Here is a 24,059-nt window from a genome sequence, read left to right as displayed (position 1 = left end):
TTTTTTTCCATACATTTATTTTATTAAGTGTACATACATGAGGTAAATTTTTAAATTGACACAAATCAATCAGTGTCAATGCTCTAACTTACTAACACATATATATTTTTTTTATAATTATTTCGACTGTCTTCAAGCCTAGTTCGGACTACGCGAGTAATTTAGTAACCAAACATGTCTGAACAGAAAAAAATGATTCGTTAAGTCAGTCGAAGAGAATCAGTCCTATTTTTGTGGGGAAGCAGTTCCCTCACAATGCATCGAGCTTACTGGCTAATTCTTATGCTGTTTTTATCCCTGAACAGCCGCCATAAATTCGCCTTATTCTTTTGTAGAATGGTCGTTTTAGATACGTTGCCACTTTTTTGGGCAGTAGCGAGTAGGTATTTAAATTTCCAAATAACTCTGCACTCGACTACTATCGTAGTCAAACCTAGCCTTAGCAGATCTTTTTTTTTTTCACAGACAAAGGTGATTAATTAAATTAATTACAGTAATATACTTACTCCGTCTTACTTATACTTTATTCAGTATTTTAATAATAGTAGTAGAAAAACACTTTTTTTTGTTACAGTGCCATTAAAAATAGTTAATTAAGCCAGAATGAGTTTGTTGTCGTCCATTGTGCGAGGATCGATGAATGAGACGTCCCTGTTCTGGTTTTCAGGTCGGGCTTGAATTTACTACGGCTCATTCTCCAGCTGTCTGGCGTAGGTATTGTACACCGTGATGAAGTAAGATGCTACAGCTGTAGTCAAAAAAAGGTCATATTAAAATCTACGTCACCATATTTGCTGTATCTGTAACTTATTCTTTGCTGGGGGATAACAGACTGAGCTATGTGGGACTTCGGCTCCTCCAAAGGAGCAGAGGGAGAAGAGAAAGACCGAATTCCTCCTCTTCTTCCAATTCCTGACGGGAGACTATGCCTTGAGATAGGCGCGCGAGGTGCTACTGTGATTATAATGCTTTTTTATATGATTGTTTTACGTCAGGACAGTAACATAGGCTATCTTTTATCCCGAACAAAGATGTAGTTACCACGGGAAACTGTTTTATTATATCGACGCTTGAAAGGCAAAAGTGACTAAGCGACAATGCGTGAACTTTACAGTAGACTAATTTAAAGTTGAAATACCTGAAAACAAAATTTACTTTAACGAATCTAGCTGTAGTAGAATCTAGCTTTGGCATAACGCTATATTTCACCCCCCACTTCATTCACATAGAAAGGGAAAATATTTTTTGAATTATAGAATGTTAAGGAGCTATTTAAACTCGTATTTTGAAACATTCTTTATTGATGCTCACTTGTATTGGTCTTATCGTGATGCTATACTTATATAGCCTATATATAGCCTTCCTCAATAAATGGGCTAGCTAACACTGAAATAATTGTATCATAGAAAAATCGACAAAAAACATCGAGCTTGTTTTTTTCCTAATATAGCACTAGTCGGCAATGCGCTTTGAGAGATCTATTTGGCCACATGCGACCCGGATCTAGAAGTGTGACATGTAAGCATAGTCCAAAATAAGAACAAGTAGCTCATATTGAGCTACTGCTGTAGGATTGAAATGATTTTAATAGACCTAGAAATATATTTTTTTTGTGCATCGAATATGGTTATTGCCTGTCATTTATATACAAAGCAGTTATTGTCGCTTAGTCATGTTTGCCTTTCAATCGTCGATATGTATATAGAAAATTAACTGACACTTGTCCTTGACCACGCGGGCGAAGTCATGGGTTCAGCAAGCTCACTTCAACCCTTTGCACTCGACGACCTTTTCACTTGTGCGAACAAGTAACTCGAGAAGGTTTCGACCAAATTAGTTAAACATTTTACAGTTACTTTAAAAACATACATATAAACAAACAATCGTATACAAAAAGTAAAACTTCACGAGCCTGTTCATTTATATGTCGAAAACAACGAACTATGATAAATAATGTTTATCTTATTACACTCTATTAATTGGCGTCGTTTGAGTGCAAAGGTTTAATATAATTTCCTGCCCTGCAGAAATGAGATCGGCTCTAAATAGACACATCGAAATGCAGTGTTGGATTCCTTCATCATGGAAGTAGTCCATGAAAACAGGTACGTTTTTCATTTCAATTGGTACCTTTTTTTATTACAATTGGTACCTGCCTACGGGAATTAAGCATATTAACGTTTTTTAAGTATAAATTAGTGAACTAGCTTACAATCCACATGGTTTTAAGTGGTTACCGGAGCCCATAGACATCAACAACTTAAATGCCGCGAGCCACCTTGAGGCATGAATTCTAAGTCTCAGTTTTACAGTACAACGGCTGCCCCATTACTGCTTCACATCAGAAATAGGCAGGGTGGTGGTACCTACCAGCCCAAAGGCCCACGAGACGCCCTACCACCAGTAATTACGCAAATTACATTTATTGCGGGATCAATTTATATTACACGATGTTATTTCTTCCTTCCTTCCTTCCTGGAAGTCATTCATGAACATTTGTGTATACGTAAGTCTGGTACGTCTTGACCTCTGTTACTCAGTACCCAAAATACCTCAGTACACAAATAGATTCACTCATTTGTAATGTTTACCGACGATTTTACAATATGTTATTCTAATGTTTCTTATCGTGTTAAAAAAAATGGCTTCGACAATTTCCAGAGACGAACTGAGCAGATAGTGATTTGTGTCATACCTGACCTTTTGTAATGCGCAAGATAATACAGTCCATTATTGAAACCTTGACTGTCCGTTATTGTTGTTAATAAGCACTTGTGTTGATTTTATTAATTGGTTAAATCAAGAATTAAAGGTCATTAAACTATGTAATTTAATAATTTGCCAACCAATACAATAAATATTTAGCGTTTGTTCTTGTTTATTTGTGCTCTTGATATTGGTACATATTTCAGGAAATTTTCTGCCCAACATAAATCAGTCAATCTTCCCTACTTTTAGAGTAGGGTAGCTTTAGCATAACATTGCATTTTTTTATTGCTTAGATGTGTGGACGAGCTCACAGCCCACCTGGTGTTAAGTGGATTACTGGAGCTCATAGACATCTACGACGTAAATGCGCCACGCACCATGAGATATAAGTTCTAAGGTCTCAAGTATAGTTACAACGGCTGCCCCGCCCTTCAAACCGAAACGCATTACTGCTTCACGGCAGAAATAGGCAGGGCGGTGGTACCTACCCGTGCGGACTCACAAAAGGTCCTACCACCAGTAATTATGCAAATTATAATTTTGCGGGTTTGATTTTTATTACACGATGTTATTCCTTCACCGTGGAAGTCAATCGTGAACATTTGTTGAGTACGTATTTCATTAGTAAATTGGTACCCCGTATCATCACGTACAATCACGTATAATGCCTAAAATGTACTATTCTATTCTTTTCTATTCCATCAGCCCACAGACGTCCATTATGGACATAGGCCTCCCCCAAGCCACGCCACAAAGACCAGTCCAGCGCTGCTTGCATCCAGCAGATCCCCGCGAGCCTCAGTAGGTCGTCGCTCCAACTTGTGGGAGGCCTACCCACGCTACGTCTTCCGGTACGCGGTCGCCACTCAAGGACTTTTCCGCCCCGAAAATTCAGTATAGCAAGATTCAAAACATATTTTCAACTCACCAATGTCCAAGCCATGTAACATTAAGGCCGGAGTCGTGATGGTCATTGTCAGGTACACTAAACCAGCAAAGACCAGGACGAGGCGGCAGGCTGCGAAGAGGACGTAGAACTTGATGTTACCAGGTCGCCTCTGAAACAGAACATTTTTATTGTCTTTACAATTGTATCAGACAGGTGAGCTCCCGGCCTATACAGTGTCTAAGTTCAAATTTGACACTGAACGGTCGGTTCGTTCTTTTGTCGAATATTTTTATATGTATATGAGAACGGTCGGTTCGTTCCTTGTCGTCTTTTTGTCCGTCTTTTAAGAAGTCAAAAATGTACTGCCTGCCGCTAGTCACGAACGCCCTCGTTCCATTTCTTTTCGAATTCTTGTCAAGCCTCTGTCTTAGTTTATGTCTAATCGTCGTAGTTCTAATGTCCTGTCAAAGTGTTTGCACGCCACGACAGACACATTGAACGCCATATGAAAATCGAGTATTTTCATTCAGGCCACGGTGCGCACCGGTGAGCCTTATCGTACTGAACCGTTCGGGTCATGAGGGTCACCCGTGAGCCGCGTGAGGGTTCCTACGTAAATGCTTCCTACAAGCCACAGATTGCAGCTATCAAAAAAAACGAGTATGAAAGTGAACCACGCGGTCCTTAGCCGAACAGAACGGTGTGGTTTTCAAATCCAATGAAAACTTATAGTTTTATCAAGGTTATAGCCTTTTAAAGTATCATAAAAACTAGACGGTAAAAGTCGCTAATTTTTATCTTCCGTCTAAATTATCGCATTTTATAAATTCACTAGCTTTTGCCCGTGACTCCGTCCGCGTGAAATAATTTGCATATACTACTAATAATTTTGGCATAACGCTAAATTTCACCCCCCACTTCATTCACGTAGAAAGTAAAAATATTTTTGAATTATAGAATGTTATGGAGCTATCTAAACCCGTATTTTAAAACATTTTTTATTGGTGCTCCACTTGTATTGGTCTTACCGTGATGCTATATAGCCTTTATATAGCCTACTTCAATAAATGGGCTCAATAAATATCTAACACTGAAAGAATCAAATCGGACCAGTGGTTCCTGAGATTAGCGCGTTCAAACAAACAAAATCTTCAGCTTTATAATATTAGTATAGATGATGAATATCTCAAATTGATAAATTACCGATTCTCTGATTTTGGTTTGGCCTGATTGATTATAGTACGCTAGGCACACCGGTAGGTCGCAAAACTTTCAACGTGTTAAGGTCGATTTAGGATACTGTGCAGCTGAATCATACAAGAATCGACAAAAAACCTAGGGCTTCTTTTTTGCCTAATATAGCACTAGTCGGCAATGGCGCTTTCAGAGATCTATTTGGCCACATGCTACCCGGGTCTAGAAGTGTGACCTGTATGCATAGTCCAAAATAAGAACAAGTAGCTCATATTGAGCACTTGTGAGCTGTCTTCCTAAGCCCCGAACACTTTAAACGGGGTTTGAAAAGTCGTTAGCTCGGCTGTGCCCCTAGTTTACCAATTACACTTGCGATGAAGTGGAATGCAAAAGCATCTGGCTTCGATTGCGAAAAAAGTTAAGTAAATAAAGCTAAGTAAATAAATACTGAAAACATTAACGAAGCTCCTTGCAACTCGTGGTCTTTGTAAAAACAATCTACAATATCATTTCAGGATCACAAGTGTCACTGACTCCTATTGCCTGAGCGTATGCATACGTTTCATTGATGTCACAGTTGTATACAAGTGGACGTGTAGTCGGGGAGTTTTACGACTTTTTATTTATAGCATCTTTGAAATATCAAGTCATGCTGCCCGAGTTTTAAGACCGATAGCCTGACTGACGTCAGTCCTCCTTGGGAATGCTATCGCTGGCCTAAAATGGTAAAAATAAAAAAGATACTTTGATGAAGCGTGTGATAGAGGATATGCGTGAGAAGTGTGTGAATGTGGACATGACGTATGATAGGCCAAAATGGAAAAAGAGGCTGCTTGTCATCTCTCTGGTGCCTCGTCTTTTTCTATGTGAGATAAGGGCAAGAAAAAGATCTCTGAAATATCAACTCCCGTATACTTTCTGCTAATAAAGATGTTAGAACGGTTTTACTGTTACCTTGATTTTATTTGAATTTTGCATGCTATTTGAGTATTAATACTACGGTCAACATTAACTCATAATAGTAATAGGATAACGAAATAGTGATATTAATACTGTTTTTTTAATTTTACTGGTGGTAGAACTTCTTATGAGTTCGCGCGAATAAGTGCCACCACCCCGCCTATTTCTGCCGTGAAGCAGTAATGCGTTTCGGTTTGAAGGGTGGGGCAGCTGTTGTAACTATACTGAGACCTTAGAACTCATATCTCAAGGCGGGTGGCGGAATTTATGTTGTAGATGTCTATGGGCTCCAGTAACCACTAAACAACCGGTGGGCAGTGAGCTCGTCCATTCATCTAAACAAAAAAAATTCAAACTTAAAGTAAAAAAAACATCCCAACCTCCCAGCCTACAACAGGGTCTAATAAATAAATGTGTAATTTTGAGTAACAGTTGTTGGCTGGCGTCCAGCTCGGGTCCGCATTACGTGCACGCTCACTGCACTCCGTTCGAACATTTTGTTTATTGCTACCATCCACCGCCCGACATTTTAGTGTTGCCAGAAAACTGCTAAAGGTGCATACAGTGTAGTTTATGTAAAACTGTAAATAAAATAGCAGAAATAACAACATAAGTACAAACAATTTAAGAAACCCTCTAACAATACGTGGATACTGCTGATACGCGTCAAAAACAAAATACAAGTCTTTTGTGTGTATTTTAATTTTGAAACCGTCAACTCCGTTTGCGAGATCGCATCGCTATTTTTATATCTAGATACGTTACAAGCGCGCGAATGATAATCGCAAGATAAGTCATTGTTAAACGTCATGTATTTTTTTTGGGACAAAGGCACATTGCTATTTGCTTTGCGTAAAGTTTGAGAGCCACTTTAATCAATGTTGTTCATTGTCGAATGTCTTTTTCTTTATTGCTTAGATGGGTGAACGAGCTCATAACTCACCTGGTGTTAAGTGCTTACTGGAGCCCATAGACATCTACAACGTAAATGCGCCACACACCTTGAGATATCAGTACTAAGGACTCAAGTATAGTTACAACAGCTGCCCCGCACTTCAAACTGAAACGCATTACTGCTTCACGGCTGAAATAAACAGGGTACGGACTCACAAGAGGTCCTACCACCAGTACAAACTTTTACACTTACTTTGAGAAAATTGAATATTTCTAATGCTTACGATATAGCATTAGTTATATTCCGACCTGGTCAATAATTCATATTTAAATGACCTTAACTATATTAATGATATGCTCATTTTACTTTGTTGAAAGTCTAGTTTCTATTTTGTTATAATAGTATAATTTGACTACGACACCAAAATAATCTACTGACTAAAATAAGACAGTCGAAAAACTTGAATATCTAACCCGGAAACGCTTTATTAAAATGAGTTTAGATACTTTTTTTGGTATATGATAGAAGAGTATGGAAGGAGAAAACATGTTACGCCGACCCCAGGTGACTGGGAGAAGGGCAGGATAATGATGATACTTTTTTTGGTGCTCGAACGAACGTTTGAAAGGCTACAGACAAATCAATCAAGGTTTATGTGTTTATATTTATGACTAATTCGGTGATGCAATCTTTATTACCTCTGACTATTGCGCCCAGGGTCGTGGGTTCAATTCCCACATCGGGTAAACATTATGTGATGGATAAGTTTGTTTGCTTTTTGTCTGGGTCTTTGTCTGTCTTTACTATATATATATATATATATATACATACATTTATATAATTAGACGTATATAAGCATGTGTTTTTACTGCTGGTAGGACCTCTTGTGAGTCCGCGCGGGTAGGTACCACCTCCCTGCCTATTTCTGCCGAGAAGCAGTAATGCGTTTCAGTTTGAAGGGTGGGACAGCCCTTATAACTATACTTGAGCCCTTATATCTCAATGAGGGTGACGCATTTACGTCGTAGATGTCTGTGGGCTCCAGTAACTATTTAACACCAGGTGGGCTGTGAGCTCTTCCACCCAACTAAGCAATAAATAAATATAAAAAAGATTATCAGTTTCTAGTAACAATAACATGGAGAACCTTAAATTGGGGTCATATTACCGTCCGTCATTTGTTCCCAGTTTTTTATTGAAGTGAAACTTCTTTAGAATCGTTGTGATTTCAAACTCGATGAAACGAAAAAATAACTCCATAGAGACATAAACACATAAACGTATAGGACTCAGCCGGCGAGGGAATGAGATAGAACACATTAGACGATCTCGGTCTCCTCTTTGTGCGACTCTTCGCAGCATCCCCACTATCGTCCCCTAAACATTGTCCATATGTATGCTCCTGTGTAGTGGGATAGTCAGTATATCTATATCTTATTTATAAGTTTCACTTCTACCGTGTGTGACTTGCACACACACACTTTTTTATTTTTTATGTCCATCTCAACTGTTCTGTAGCAGTATATATTGATATGATTAAATTAAATCATGGAAAGCACATACCCTGTGTAGTCCGACCACACAAGCGATGTTGACAAGCAACCATGCAGCATTTATTACTATCGTCATCAGAAGCACGAATCCGACCCCACTGAGGAGGGGCGATTCCGAGGATTGCTGGGCAGGCTGTAAGGTAGTGGTGGGTTCGCTGAGCTCTTCCAAGTCGATGCTATCGAAGCTAGTGGTGCGATCGAAGCTATGGGAACCAGCTCCAATGTAATTGGTCAAAGTAATCAACAGCCCGGTATTGTAGACATTGGTGAACTGTTGAAAAGAAACGAATTACGAATGGGTTATCAAATTGTGTCAGACTAGATCAGACAATATAGACTGTATGCTGTCTATGCCATGGTTGAGCAAACTGTTTAATCAATGGGCCAATTTTATAAACAGCCCACAGTCGTCCACTACTGGACATACGCCTCTCCCAATCCACACCACTGAGCGAGGGATTCGGCTCTCCTCATCCACTTCTCGCCGACCACCGTTCGGAGGTCATCGCACCACCTAGTCAGGGGGCGTCCCACGTTACGTTACGTTACGTATGGGTCAATTTAAATTTTAATTATTTTTGGCGGGCCGCACATGGATATTAACTCTTATTAATAATTTACGAAACTTTATTTCTTTATTAAAAAGAACAAATAAAAAAGATCAGAAAAACGAATTAATGGGAAAGAGAGCCGATAAAATAAATCCAATATTAGAAATGCTTGGCGGGCCGCGTGTTGCTCATCCTTGGTCTATGCCAAACATATGTAAGTATATTGCTTTTATGATTCAGAATAATGTGGCAACAAAATTAAAAAAATGTTCTCTGTGGCCCGGTTTTTTGACAGACTATAATTTGGAATATCCCAAAGTTAAAAGCGAATACCGTTTACGTTATTGTAAATTACGCATCGCGACTTGAGACAGGACTCTCAAAGGATAACCGAATAAAAACAACAGAAAATTTCAAATCGATTAGAAATAGTTATAAATAATACTAAACAAAATTTAAGCAAACTAAACTAAATCACAATTTTAGCTAAAAAATTTTTTATTATTTATTACAACAGTGTTCAATTCGCAGAAGCTGTAAATATGGCGTGGACCAAGATAAGCCCTCAGGATTGAGATGAAACAAGGCCTATTTCTTTTTGCAGAACTCCCATTCCATACCAAATTTCGTTAAAATCGGTTTTGTGGTTCGATCGTAAAAAACATAACAAACAAAATGGCTGTCGTATTTATAATATTAAATGTGGAATTATGGACTACTAAATAAAACCGAATATCTCTAATTCTTTTAACACAAATCCCGATACATTAATATATCACGTCTGGATAATCTGTTTTACAATAAATGGATTGATAAATCTTACTTTTTATTCTTTCTCCATGTACATATTTGTATGTATCTTTCTTTCTTTATGACAAAAGAAATAAGAGATACAACAGTAGATACATACCATGGTCAGGTAACCAAGGATGAAGCAACCAATCCTCAGTGGAAAGCAGTAACAGCATTTTTTGCCCAAACTAGAAGTCGACGATAACCTAGAAATGATTAAAATATGAAATTAGGTAGGCAGCGACTTGCCTATTCCCGTGGCATTGCTGGATATCCGTGAGAGGTTATCACTCACCACCGGAGAGGCCTTATACCAGTCTGCCTATTGAAATAATAATACTAAGGCTAGATAATAGACTAGACTGGATAATACTAAGGCAACATTTCTTTATTTATTTTTTATTGCCCTTGTAGGCAGACAAGCATACGGCCCACCTGATGGTGAGTGGTTACCGTCGCCCATAGACTTCAGCAAAGCCAGGGGCAGAGCCAAGATTTAATTAGAATAACTGTCCCGTCCATCAAATTGGAGTATGGCTGCTTCGTGACAGATGTAAGCAAGATGTTAATGCTTGTGTCGGTTTATTTAATGCCCAAGTTTAGCTGCGAAGGTCCACCCACAAGCTGTTCTTACTAACGAGCATGGCGAGGAGGAGAAATAATGTTCTGTTTGACTCTTCATTAATGAACATTCTCTAGCCTGAGGTGGTGAAGAGTATCTGTTCAAGGAAAGTATGTAGTCTAATTTGTGATTGGACAAAAGTGGTAGCCGCAATAGATCTATCTGGGGGAAAGTGACGGGTTTATATACATTATTGACAATAATAGTGAGACAGACGCTTTGCAGTTTTGCTTTTACGTAACATTGCTGCGAGTATTTTTATTTTACGATATGAAGATAAGATAAGATACCCGGTGTGTTCGTATCGAGTGATGGGACTTTGCCGAAGCTCGAATCGTACCTCTCCGTGCATTTTTAAGTAAAGTAACTATCCAATATTCATTCACGAGGACCGTGCATGATCGGATCTGAACCACGGAATGGTCGAGTCGCTCCTTTTCCGCTTTAGGGTTTGTACCATTAATGCCAACGTCATGTGATAGCCAAAACAGAGCAGGAAATCGAATCCTCAGTTTACCACATTCAAATAGCTAAAGAAGTTTTTTTTGTTACAGTTTTCCAAAAAAAATTTGAATGAAAAATTTTTGATTTTTTTTTTATAAATATGTTTTTCATGCATATATGGATGGACGAGCTCACAGTCCACCTGGCGTAAAGTGGTTACCAGAGCCCATAGACATCTACAACGTAAATGCCGCCACCGACCTTGAAATATGAGTTCTAAGCTCTCAGTATAGTTACAACGGCTGCGCCACCCTTCAAACCGATACGCACAACTGCTTCACGGCAGAAATAGATGGGGTGGTGGTGCCTACCCGTGCGGACTCACAAGAGGTCCTACCACCAGTAAATAAAAATAAAACATTAAATGGCTCTCCTGTAAAGTTGTACAAATGTCGCTTAAACAAATAGTCTTTCACTCTTCGATATTATTTCTGACGTTTGGAATAATTTACAGTTTTCGTTATCGAGGACGCCGGCAGCGGTCAGTGACCACGAAAACTGTATAATTATAATTCTGAACGTAATAAAAAATATGTGTGGTGTCGTGGGACATCGGATAGGAACGAAGTTCCTTATTATAAAAATATTAATTTTAAGTTCTATTCTAGGTATAAATAAAATAAAACTGTAGGTTTCGCACCAACCCGCAGTCATTCGGTAACGTGCGAACTTATTGTGGTACACTTCATTCACGGTTGTTTGCATAAGAGTTAGTGTACTGCGCAAACGAACGCTCTGAGATCGTGGTCAATGAATGATAAAAAATATGTTATTTTTTGTACGTTATTACAAAGTTAAGTCGTACACTCTGTGCATTACTTATAAAAATCTTACGTTACGGACGTTTTTTCCCGGTTAATGTATCCCTCCGCATCGTCCCATAAGGAACTTCGTTCCAAAAAGGCGATATAAAACCGTAAAACTGATTTTAATCATACATGTCACATAATATGTGATACATGGTTACGACTCAACAAAATACTTTTAATTGCATATTTTGTTTATGGAAATATTAAAAGGTCTTCGTATCTATTTATAATATGCGAGTTATTATCATTTTGCGACTGTTTATATGCCAATAAAAAAAATCAACAACTTTACTGTCTGTGATAACCCCTATGTTAACGACGCAAGGTTGGCTAGATAATGAAATGTACTGTAGATGTTTAACAACTGCTTATAAAGGGGGAGTAGTGGAGGCGGCAGAGTGAAGGGCGGATGGAGATAGAGGGAGAGAGAGGGAGAAAGAGTATACTTTATTATAAAAGAATCAACAAACAAGTATAATTGTATAATATGGTGTCTTATCGCCGAAATAAAATCTCTTCCAGATAGCCGTTATTTTATCTCGAGAAATTCTGAGAAAGGTGCAACGGGTAGGTATATTGCGGTTTACTATTTATTATAAACAAGAACAATAGAACAATAGATTTACGTAAAATATTAAATAATAACAAAATATACAATAAATATAATAGTACACTTTTTTTTGTTTTTTTTTTTTATTGCTTAGATGTGTGGACGGGCTCACAGCCCACCTGGTTTTAAGTGGTTACTGGAGCCCATAGACATCTACAACGTAAATGCGCCACACACCTTGAGATATAGTTCTGAGGTCTCAGTATAGTCACAACGGCTGTCCCACCCTTCAAACCGAAACGCATTACGCATCTGCTTCACGGCAGAAATATGCGGGGCGGTGGTACCTACCCGTGCGGACTCACAAGAGGTCCTACCACCAGTAATTACGCAAATTATAATTTTGCGGGTTTGATTTTTATTGCACGATGTTATTCCTTCACCGTGGAAGTCAATCGTGAACATTTGTTATGTACGTATTTCATAAGAAAAATTGGTACCCGCCTGCGGGATTCGAACACCGGTGCAACGCTCGATACGAATGCAACGGACGTCTTATCCTTTAGGCCACGACGACTTCATGCTTACAATATACATATAAAATTAAATTACCATATCACTTATACACCAATATAGATACATAAACATACTAGCTGTACCCGTCCGCTTCGCTGGGCATTTAAAATTAATATTATTATTTCTCACCCCCACAAAGATTCTCACAAAGATCTCATCATTAACGCCCCCGCAACCGATGTAGGGAGCCCAACATTCATATAAATATTAGCCTATCCATTAAGTATATGTATTTTCTACATGGATACCAAGTTTCAAGTCAATCGAATGCATGGTTCAGTAGTTATAACGGAACATCCGTAAAAACCACTGTAGATTTATATATTAGTATAGATATAGATTATTATAAGTTCGCAAATGGTAAAACACGAACAAGCAAACAACATTAACCAGATAAGAAATCCATCAACATTCTTTAAAGCAATTTAAACTCTCTTTCTATTAATATAAAGCTATCTCTTTCAATTAATGAGTTAATCTAAATGCGAGAATAAGACACAAAAGCGTTGCATTCAGAAGTATCGGGACCTGTAGTTTCTGTGTTATTATTTTCAAAAGGAAATAATCCAAAATTCCAAAACAATATACTCTCTCTCTCTCTCTCTCTCTCTCTCTCTCTCTCTCTCTCTCTCTCTCTCTCTCTCTCTCTCTCTCTCTCTCTCGCTCTATCACTCGGATTGTTAAATATTGTCAGATTGACAGATAAGCCTCAAAAACGTTCAGGTCTAGACTACAATCGTGCACAGATTATAAACATATACACACTATGTAAACTAAATTTGTGATAGTATCTATAAACTAAATTTGCTTGAATAAGTCAATGATGTCATTCGAGAATAAACCAAGGTCAAACAAACGTGTTCAATGAAAAATATTTGGTACCGTAATAAAAGATTGTCTTTCGTTACAAATCATGTCATATGATCCATTATTAAAACATTATAACACAATGGAAAAATCGACCTCATGTCTCAAGGTGGGGGCGGCGAGGGGTGGGGGGGACATGTCGTGACGACAAAGGCTTTCGTCGTCCACCTATGACCAAGTAAGCTGCGAATTCTATCTATTTACGGCACGTGAATAAGTTAAAAGCATACGTAAATCCAATCAAACAGAGACGCAATAAACGCTACTACGCACACAAAATTAGTTTCGGTCGAATAAGACACAAAAAAACGGTGAGGCATTAAATTATAACACTCTTGCACTACATTATGCGAACTTTATAAGCATTTCAACAATTCTGGAACGTTTTCGAAGCTAAACCAATGAATTAACTTACGTGTTGTAGGGTATTGGTTTGGTCATTTTATCAAAATTTGGAATGTTTTGAATTCGCACAGACAGTTATAACGTTTGGCGTCGCGAATGGCTGCCGCGTTACTGGCTGATGCAAGGCGAATGCAAACTCGTGGTGCGCCGACGCCGGCGATCCCAATGACGTCATCGAGAGGAGTTATTTTGGACGGTCTGCTTTTTTTTGTATCATTTTCGAACGCAGACAATGATCCTTTCTTTGGTGGTGTTTACCATAGCTGATCCTCTGGGTTTTTTTTAGAGTAAAATGCGTTAAGGTAGGCATAAACACTGGTTGAATACCGTTTTAGATTCCGCGTAAAACACTTTCAATGACGATTTCTTTTTTGCCAAAACATCGACGCGTCTAAAATTGAAATCGATTAGCGCGCGAATTTTTGACGTGTAACCTCGACCGCTAATTCCACGCTATCGTCTATTGAACTATTGATGTGAACTATAGTGTGTTTCGAATTAAATTAGATTTAATCAAGCACGGTATTAAAAAAGAAAACGAACGCGCTATAGGAGTCACGGGTCTTACTAAACGAGAACTACACCAGCATCATTAACAAAATGAACATGAACAAGGGTATGTATTTTTTTTTATTGCTTAAATGGCTCGAGCTCACAGCGCACCTGCTGTTAAGTGGTTACTGGAGCCCATAGACATCTACGACGTAAATGCGCCTCCCACCTTGAGATATATAGGTAAGTTCTAAGATCTCAAGTATAGTTACAGCGGCTGCCCTACACTTCAAACCGTAACGCATTACTGCTTCACGGTAGAAATAAGCCGGGTGGTGGTACCTACCCATGCGAACTCACAAGAGGTTCTACCACCGGTAATTACACAAATTAAAATTTGCGGGTTTGATTTTTATTACATTACGTAAGTCGGTTCCATAACCCTCTACTGCTGTACCTTGACCTTTCTTACCAAACAGCAGCCGTGTTTCCTACCTTAGATTCTTAGTAAGAGTCGGTCGTGAACTTATATACACCAAACGCGGTTAACAACTTGAAACCTCTTATAATTCAGTTCACTACGCTTGAGTTATCAAGGTACCCAATTGAAAAATGATACATAGATGTAAATGCAGACTTAGGTCTTTTTCCTCTTCATCAACAATGAGTACACATTCTATGTCCTGGATAATCGATATTTGTGTGTCAAAATAAAAAAAAACCCAAAGAATTTGAATACCGCTGTAAAATTTTGTATTTAATTTGCTCAATAAAACAATACTTCCAATAGTAACCCAGTAGAAAAATTGTCGATAGAAACCATTTCTATGTATCGAATGACACACAATAACACCCCGTCAGTATCTAATAACGCAATTCGGTGTAATCTAAAACCACCCCTGTACCGCCTCCACTATCGCCTGCTATTCCTATAGTTAAGTGAGTTTGATACATTACTAGAATTAGCGAATTGAAAATCCTTAATAACTAATATTACTAATACAATTCGCATTCAGTTTCTACCGGGGTTTTAAGGGTGACCGGCCAGATTATCCCAAAACCATATGTTCGAGGTGGTCAGACCACAACAACTGATGCTAGGTGATCATGATAGCCCCATTAACAGAATTCGGATGCCACATCACAATGAAAGTTCAAGTCGAAATTTGTTATTGGGTTTGCTGCTATTAAAGCCGGAACTCATGACTAATGCGCGACTGGAACACTCCGAGCTACGTTACTTACCCGTATCGAGTTTCGCCATTTCATAAGATTCCTAATTCCATGAATCATTATTTTCATATTGAAGTACAAGAAACAGGAGATAAGTAATTGTAAGGAGAAAATTGCGGGTCAAACGCACAAAAATGTTGTGGTTATTAATATTATTAATGGCTGGTTCGTCTCTATTTGCCACATGGACAGTGCAAGTGTTTCCGAAGCTAGTATATTTTTTATTGTGTAACTACTCAAACGAACTCCGGCCCAACTGCTTATAAAATGGCTAATGTAGCCCATAGACATCAAAATTTTATTAGAGTTATCTATCTTAAGACAAAATGGCGTAGTATGGTACCAAGACTATCCTACCCATAAAATTAGAAAGCATGAACGCTTCACAACAGAAATAGACAGGATTATGTTATCTGCCAGTAAATACCAGCTGCCAATCATGGTCCTATACGCAGAAATCGCTGCTGCCCATTGTCGGTAGCAAATTGTCGATCGCCCAAAAGGCCTTGTGGGTTTTAGTGACGAAGTCTTTGGTGAAAGTTTTATTTATCCCGAGCCCCAGCGCGTTTTTTTTATTGCTTAAATGAGTGGACGATATCACAGCCCACCTGGTGTTAAGTAGTTACTGGAACCCATAGACATCCACAACGTAAATGCGCCACCCACCTCGAGATATAAGTTCTAAGGCCTCAAGTAAGTTACAACGGCTGCCCCACCCTTCAAACCGAAACGCATTACTGCTTCACGGCAGAAATAGGCAGAGTCGTGGTACACACCCGCGCGGACTCACAAGAGGTCCTACCACCAGTAATTACGCAAATTATAATTTTTGCGGGTTTTGATTTTTATTACACGATGTTATTCCTTCACCGTGGAAGTTAATCGTGAACATTTGTGGAGTACGTATTTCATTAGAAAAATTGGTACCCGCCTGCGGGATTCGAACACCGGCGCATCGCTACATACGAATGCACCGGACGTCTTATCCCTTAGGCCACGACGATTTCAAAATATTCTTGTCATTGATAAAATTTCTTTGTACTTGTTATCTTTGAAATTTAAATGGGTAAATAAATAGCATGCTTTATCAAGTTGCTTCTGAGAACTGTTTTTGTTTATTTTCATTAAAAACAACACGTATTTTTTTATTGCCTTTGTAAGCAGACGAGCATACGGCCCACTTGAGTGGTTTCCGTCGCTCTTGAATTTCAGCAATGCCAGGGGCAGAGTCAAGCCGATGCCAACCGTTAAGTACTCTCCACAAGCCTAGTTTGAAGAAGGACATATCATAGCGCTCGGGAAACACCGTGGGGGGGAGCTCATTCCAAAGTCGAATGGGACGTGGCAAAAAATATCTCTGGAAACGCACTGTGGATGAACGCAGTGGCTCCGGTGGTATGGATGAACTCTATTCCGGTGGCCGATGGTACGATGATAAAAACGAGATGACGGCATCATCTCAAACAATTCCTCAGAGCACTCCCCATGGAACATTCGGTACAAAATACAGAGCAAGCCGAAGTCCCTTCACAGACCCAAAGGTTCCACTATCGACTCGACACTGAGATAAGACGCGTGGTATAATGTTATTGAGCGATGTAACTATCCTTAGGTACAGATCCCACCGCACAAATGGGTATCGAGTCATAACGGACGATGGTCCAGTTCTGTAAGTGCACCATCTTTCAAAATCCGGTAGCGGGGCGCTCTTCTCTTTCCACGTCAACTCCTCGCCATTGATCACAGCCACAGAAGATAAGAATCTCGCCCGAATTCCGACTTTCAATAGTTTCTAGGGTACTTTCCATATGCCAGTTTAGCATTGGAAGACCGGCGTGGGAGACCAAAGTAGATGATGTGTATGCTGCGGTTGACGCTTCTGATGAATGAACCACAGAGTGGCTGATCACCGCATCCCTAATTCACACTAGGTCTAACTCAGCGAGGTCTCCCGTGGAGCAGAATCAGCGCTCTATCGCACCACACTGGGCTTATAAATATTATTGAAATGCTAATGAGAAATCCTACAGCCGGAGGGAACAAAGTTTTGGAGATCGTTAAGAGTCTCGAGAGTTTTTATTCTCTGATTCAGAATTTGTTTTATTATTTCGCAATATCTGCGTTTTACTTCGTTCAACCTTCAAATCTCGCCTGAGTTCCACCTACGTACCTACCATACATACGCACTGCCTCTCACTTTAATTCTAATTTAATTTAATTGGTTTTTAATAATCTGAACAATACTAAAGCACTTCATTCTGTGGATAATGAAATGAGAAATAGGTTGCACTCATTAACCCATACGACTTGATTTGAGACCGGATAAAAACATCCAATGCTCTGGAATAGGCACAGGTGGGCTACAGGTTTTAAGTACCAAGCCCTTGATAGCATGCTTTTAAACATAAAATTCTTAGCTCCTAGTCTATTTTTACTTTGAGATTAACTGACCTCTAATGCGCGTCGCTGCACAAGAGGCGATCTTTAAAATACACAGAACACGAATATCTTATCCTCTTGTCAAAGGGATGCAACGCTTCGAATGGCTTTAAATGAAATAGTATATGCAACTGATATATTTATTTATTTTATTTATTTATAACTTTATATACTAGACAGTATAAAGGCGGACTTAATGCCATAAGCATTCTCTGACAGTCTACCTTATGGGGTGCAGAGATGAACCTTGGTAGGCGTAGTGTGATAGTGATATTACTTAAACATATGTTATTAAACATATATAACATACATAATATTTATAGATACAAATACTCGTACTAAAATAAATACTATATATCTATATATTTGATTCTTTACTAATAAGAATAATGACTTAGTACCGGCTATTTGATGTTTAGACTGTTACCGGGGCACATCAACATCGTACATAATTTCACCAAATTAGCGAGATTGAGATTGTGATGAGATTTTGAAATTTCTTTGTCATTATGAAGCCCTACAGCTAGGTACATATTCACCATAAGGCCAAAACGGCTAAGGTCTGAGGAATCACCTACCTTTCAATTTCTTATGTTTCTTTTGTGTAGCCTTTTTAGTGTTTTCATTCATTATCATTATTCTCAGCCCACAACAAAACACTGCGGGATTTTATTTTGTATTCATTAAAGTTTTAATTAACAGAAAATAAAATAAAATAAAATTTGATAGAAATAAAGGCTTTTTTATTTGTTTAATTAAAGTTTTATGATTTATCTATAGCACCGTAAACCTTATAGGCTCGGAGCGCCTGAATCTTAAAATATGCTACTGCTTACAGCATTTTTTAAATCCTACCTATGCTGATAGCCTTGAGAGGGTATTTCCAGCTTCGCCCTAACATGTAGGTGGGCTCAAACCGGATTGTTGCTAACACTGGCCCTAGCAAGAGCAGTGCTTCGCAGAATCTACCACCGGATCGGAAACGCGACCCACTGAGAAGATTCGTCGAGAAACTCAATGGGCTGGTTAAATCACTCGTCGAGCCCTTCATCGCAAGCGACGGGTTCGACGATGACGGTGACCGGTGCTTGTGGTACCTAAAAGCACCGTTAATGGATCGGGAGGATCCGTAATGAAACCTACAGCATAGTATATACTGGTGGTAGGACCTCTTGTGAGTTCGCGCGGGTGGGTGCCACCACCCTGCCTATTTCTGCCGTGAAGCAGTAATGCCTTTCGGTTTGAAGGGTGGGGCAGCCGTTTTAACTATACTTGAGACCTTAGAACTTGTATCTCAAGGTGAGTGGCGCATTTACGTTGTGGATGTCTATGGGCTCCAGTAACCACTTAACACCAGGTGGGCTGTGAGCTCGTCCACCCATCTAAGCAATAAAAAAAACATTAAAAAAAGTATGTACATATTAATATGGCGTGTTTTGCACATGTGCGTGAACGAACTCATTTTCCAACTATTTTAAATGATTACTGGAAGCAACAAACATCACATTGAGAATGCTTCCCAAAAGTCTACTAATAAGTAAAAATGTAAATAACTTATACATCCTATCCTTCATATATCCTAAAATACATTGAGGTTTTTCATTGAAAAATACGTAGTCATGCATTGAGGGGTTAAACTTTTTATCCTAGCATTATCTTCAACTCTTTGTCACCGCGACAATGGGTTCGATGCGTGAGACCGTAACAGCGGTTATAATCCAGGCTTATTGTTGAGAAAAATGCGGACATCGCTGCACCGGGATCGAGGTTTTGTCGAAAGAATAGAAAGGAATGTCCGTACACATATATCGTGCGCATAGTCTTCTTCTTTTCCTCCACCTCATCCCACTAGGTGGGGTCGGCACAACGAATTTTTCTATTCCATTCTCTTCTATCAGCCGTTATCTCGACACTCACTCCTCTCTCTCTCATAACGTCATTCACACACTCCATCCATGTTTTTTTTTATTGCTTAGATGGGTAGACGAGCTTACAACCCACCTTTACTGGAGCTCGTATAGTTACAACGGCTACCCCACCCTTCAAACCGAAACGCATTACTACTTCACGGCAGGAATAGGCGGGGTGGTGGTACCTACCCGTGCGGACTCACAAGAGGTCCTACCACCAGTAATTACGCAAGTTATAATTTTGATGGCTTAATTTTTATTACACGATGTTATTCCTTCACCGCGAAAGTCAATCGTGAACATTTGTTAAATACGTATTTCATTAGAAAAATTGGTACCCGCCCGCGGGATTCGAACACCGTTGCATCGCTATATACGAATGCACCGGACGTCTTATCCTTTAGGCCACGACGACTTCTTCACATGTCTTCTTCGGTCGACCTCTTCCCCCTCTACCTTGCACTACCATTTCCATACATCTCCTTGTCACGTGCATGCATCAAAAGAAGAAGTACTAACTTATGCAAAAAGTTTTCTACGTACGATAATAGGTATGCGGATCGATACAGCATTCCCTGGGATGAACGTTTATGGATAATATTCGATAGGTATTATCGAAATGTGAGTCATTTTAACGCGTCTGAATACAGCAATCCCAGTCACGGCTCGCACTGAATAAATAATATCCATTGTTCCCCCACCACCGTACTGAATGTGGGCGGTTTTTTTGTTTCGATTTCAGACGTATGTGTGTTCTGTTAATTAACTCGATATTAACAACTGCATGATGTCTGAATTCGTCTTTTTTTTGCATATGTTAGTGATTATTCTACCTGTCTTTTTTATTGCTTAGATTGGTGGACGAGCTCACAGCCCACCTGATGTTAAGTGGTTACTGGAGCCTATAGACATATACAACGTAAATGCGCTACCAATATTGAGATATAAGTTCTAAGGTCTCAAGTATAGTTACAACGGTTGCCCCACTCTTCAAATCGAAATGCATTACTGTTTCACGGCAGAAATAGGCAGGGTGGTGGTACCTACCCGCGCGGACTTACAAGACGTCCTAGCACCAGTAATTACGCAAATTATAATATAATTTTGCGGGTTTGATTTTTATTGCACAATGTTATTCCTTCACCGTGGAAGTCAATTGTGAACATTTGTTGAATACGTATTTCATTAGAAAAATTGGTACCCGCCTGCGGGATTCGAACACCGGTGCATCGCTCAACACGAATGCACCGGACGTCTTATCCTTTAGGCCACGACGACTTCAAGACGATGTCTAGTAGTAAGCACGGGTTTGAGACATTAGTAACCAATTAATATAAACTGTATAGTTTTTAGGAAGGAAGATGCCAAAGCACGCACACCGAGCCGGAAGCGTCGATAGCGCGCGAAGAGTCACGTGTGATGAGGCTCATGAAACTTCTGGACGAGAGCCAAGGCCAACAGTTTCCAAGAAAATTACCACGTCAAACATAAATTCGCATATCATCAATATCATACTCAAACAGACGAAACACAAATCACTGAACGATCTGATTCGGTCAAGATTTAACACTAATAAGAACAACGTGATAACTGAGACATTTAGCACCTTTGATTTTATTTAACGCCATTTTATATCTCGTGATAACAAATCAGATAACTTAAAGAATGACAAACCATATTTTTATTTATTTAATGAAGAATCAAGCGTTCATTCGGAACCCTTTCATTCTGTATAGAGAGAGAGAGAGAGAGAGAGAGAGAGAGAGAGAGAGAGAGAGAAATAGATCTCTCTCGAGAGAATACACTTTATTGCACACCAAAACACAATTTACATTCAAAAACAGTCAAAAAGCAGATACTTTTGTAGAATAGGCGGTCTTATTGTTAAAAGCGATCTCTTTCAGACAACCGTTTCATTTACTAACCGTTTAATTCTGGAAAATATATAAATATAGCATATTATTCTGCGGTGTACTATTGACATGCACGCATTATTATAAAAAATATATACATACAATAAAATTAAATAGATATATACCGTTTACATATAATATGAAATAGCTATTTGATTTATATACCAATATACATACTTACATACACATAATGAATCAACAGATAAATGATAATGATACAAACAAACAAAACTAAGGAGATAAGTAATGTTTCTTCACTATTCTTTTAAAGCAGGATTGTGTATGTAATTGATTTTAGTATAGTAATTGATTTTTTTTATATAAATTATATCCTGGTAACTTCGAAGACCTATATAGGGCTATATATAGGGCTCAGCCTTTGCTAACACTAGCCCTAGCAAAGGCAATACTTTGCTGAATCTACAACCGGATCCGAATCGCGACCCACTGAGAAGATCCGGTGAGAAACAGCTGTGTCTGTGTGTTAATTTACTCGCCGAGCCCTTCGTCACATTCGACGGGATCGATGAAAGTGGTGAACTGTGATCGGAAGATCAGGAGGATCCGAAATGAGAACCATAGTTATTGTTGTTCTCCAGTACAAATATCAACAAAATCAAAGGAAATTTTATTTACCAGAAATACAAATTAATTATTAATAACATTATTTATTCTATCATTATGATCGTTTCAAGATAGCGGCCAGCATTGTGGATACGATGAAGAACTAATAATCACTTGATTTATCACAAAATCTATACATAGTGACTATGTTAATAGAAATAGTTAGTGCATACGTAAAAAATAAATTTAACTAGCGTGTCCTGTAATTAAAACTACTTTTACAGTTTGATATGGCGTTTTTATTATAGTCATATAATTTCTAGCACATGATATATTAAAGAGCGGAGGGTTAGCGTGGTATAAATAAAAATAAAATATAAATAAATATAAATATTTACTAACAATCACGCCACGTTAACTGGTCCCGTGATAAGTTCGTAAAGAACTTGTGTTACAGGTACCAGATAACGGAAATAAATGTAAGATTTTTATTGTACACATACATATATTTAATATACATCCATAACCCTGGAAAATACATTTATATTTATCATACAAATATCTTCCCTTGGCGGGATTCGAACCCGCGACCCCCTTGTGTAGTGACCATGTCACTTACCACTACACCAGACGGCCGTTGAATGGACATGTGATGCGTAGAGAGAAGATGCAATTGACTAGGAGATGTATGGAAATAGTAGTGCAAGGTAAAGGGGGAAGAGGTCGACCGAAGAATACATTGATGGAGTGTGTGAATGACGATATGACAGAGAGAGGAGTGAATGTTGAGATGACGACAGATAGAAGAGAATGGGATAGAAAAATACGCTGTGCCGACCCTACCTAGTGGGAAAATGGAGACAAAGAAGGATAAGGTATAGTTTCCAGCATATTTTACACAATATTCAAATGTTTACGAGTTAGACGTCCGTGAGTGACCTAGAAAATCGTTAATCGTCTATAAGCCAGCAAGGGTAGATACCATCGCCCTGTCTACTTCTGCCGCGAAACAGTAATGCGTTTCGGTTTTAAGGGCAGCACAGCTGTAGTACTATAGACCTGAGACTTAGTAACTGTGTGTTCAGTGCGAGTTTTTAACGTTCTCGATAGCGTAAAAGTTAACTCAAATTTGTATGGAGTAGGAACAGCGCCCCTAGCGGCAAACGTAGGCAAACGTTGAGTTAACTTTTACGCTATCGAGAACGTTAACAAACTCACACTGAACACACAAGCTGCAGTATTTAAACACGAATCTGATGTAGTCGCGACTGAGCTTCTCGCCGGATCTTCTCAGTGGGTCGCGTTTCCGATCCGGTGGTAGATTCTGCGAAGCATTGCTCTTGCTAGGGCCAGTGTTAGCAACACTCCGGCTTGAGCCCCGTGAGCTCACCTACACACGTTAGGGTGAAGCTGAAATAACCTCTCAAGGCCATCAGCATAGGTAGGAAAAAAGTCGCGTCTATCAACACGAGTACATACGTCTTAACTTGTAAGCCATGACAACTTCAAAGTTCACTTCATGATAAGTAGTATGGTAGTAAGTACTGGATAGAATAGTAAGAGGTCCCGTTGCAACCCACAGCATTCCTCACCGTCAGTAACTGTTAACTATCTTTGAAGTTATAATAAGCA

At 39.0% G+C, this 24,059-nt stretch overlaps 1 protein-coding gene and 1 long non-coding RNA gene across 2 annotated transcripts; one reads left to right on the top strand and one right to left on the bottom strand.

Annotated features, from left to right (window-relative positions):
• LOC101737807 (uncharacterized) lies at nucleotides 1-14,553 on the bottom strand. The gene is made up of 5 exons (XM_004923749.5): nucleotides 13,887-14,553; nucleotides 9,662-9,749; nucleotides 8,211-8,471; nucleotides 3,638-3,767; nucleotides 1-748 (listed from the first exon to the last, which is right to left on the bottom strand). Exons 1-5 carry the CDS (start codon nucleotides 13,910-13,912, stop codon nucleotides 684-686), a joined length of 570 nt encoding a protein of 189 aa, XP_004923806.1. The 5' UTR covers nucleotides 13,913-14,553; the 3' UTR covers nucleotides 1-683.
• Nucleotides 14,089-22,716, top strand: LOC134200123 (uncharacterized). The gene is made up of 2 exons (XR_009974898.1): nucleotides 14,089-14,492; nucleotides 21,297-22,716. It is a non-coding gene; the product is annotated as an uncharacterized LOC134200123 (long non-coding RNA).
• Nucleotides 22,717-24,059: the final 1,343 nt, after the last annotated feature.

This window comes from Bombyx mori, chromosome 14 (assembly GCF_030269925.1).
Source record: "Bombyx mori chromosome 14, ASM3026992v2".
NCBI classification, from domain to species: Eukaryota; Metazoa; Arthropoda; class Insecta; order Lepidoptera; family Bombycidae; genus Bombyx; species Bombyx mori.
The sequence above is the reverse complement of the archived record's forward strand: the minus strand, read 5'-3'. Positions and strand labels throughout refer to the sequence as shown.

What these genes read in the sequence shown, in the direction of transcription:
- LOC101737807 (XM_004923749.5), bottom strand. Translation starts at nt 13,912, where the DNA reads ATGACCAAACCAATACCCTACAACAC. An exon ending in AAACCAATACCCTACAACAC is followed by an intron (nt 9,750 to 13,886) that starts GTAAGTTAATTC and finishes AATCATTTCTAG; the next exon opens with GTTATCGTCGACTTCTAGTT. An exon ending in GTGTGGTCGGACTACACAGG is followed by an intron (nt 3,768 to 8,210) that starts GTATGTGCTTTC and finishes GTTCTGTTTCAG; the next exon opens with AGGCGACCTGGTAACATCAA.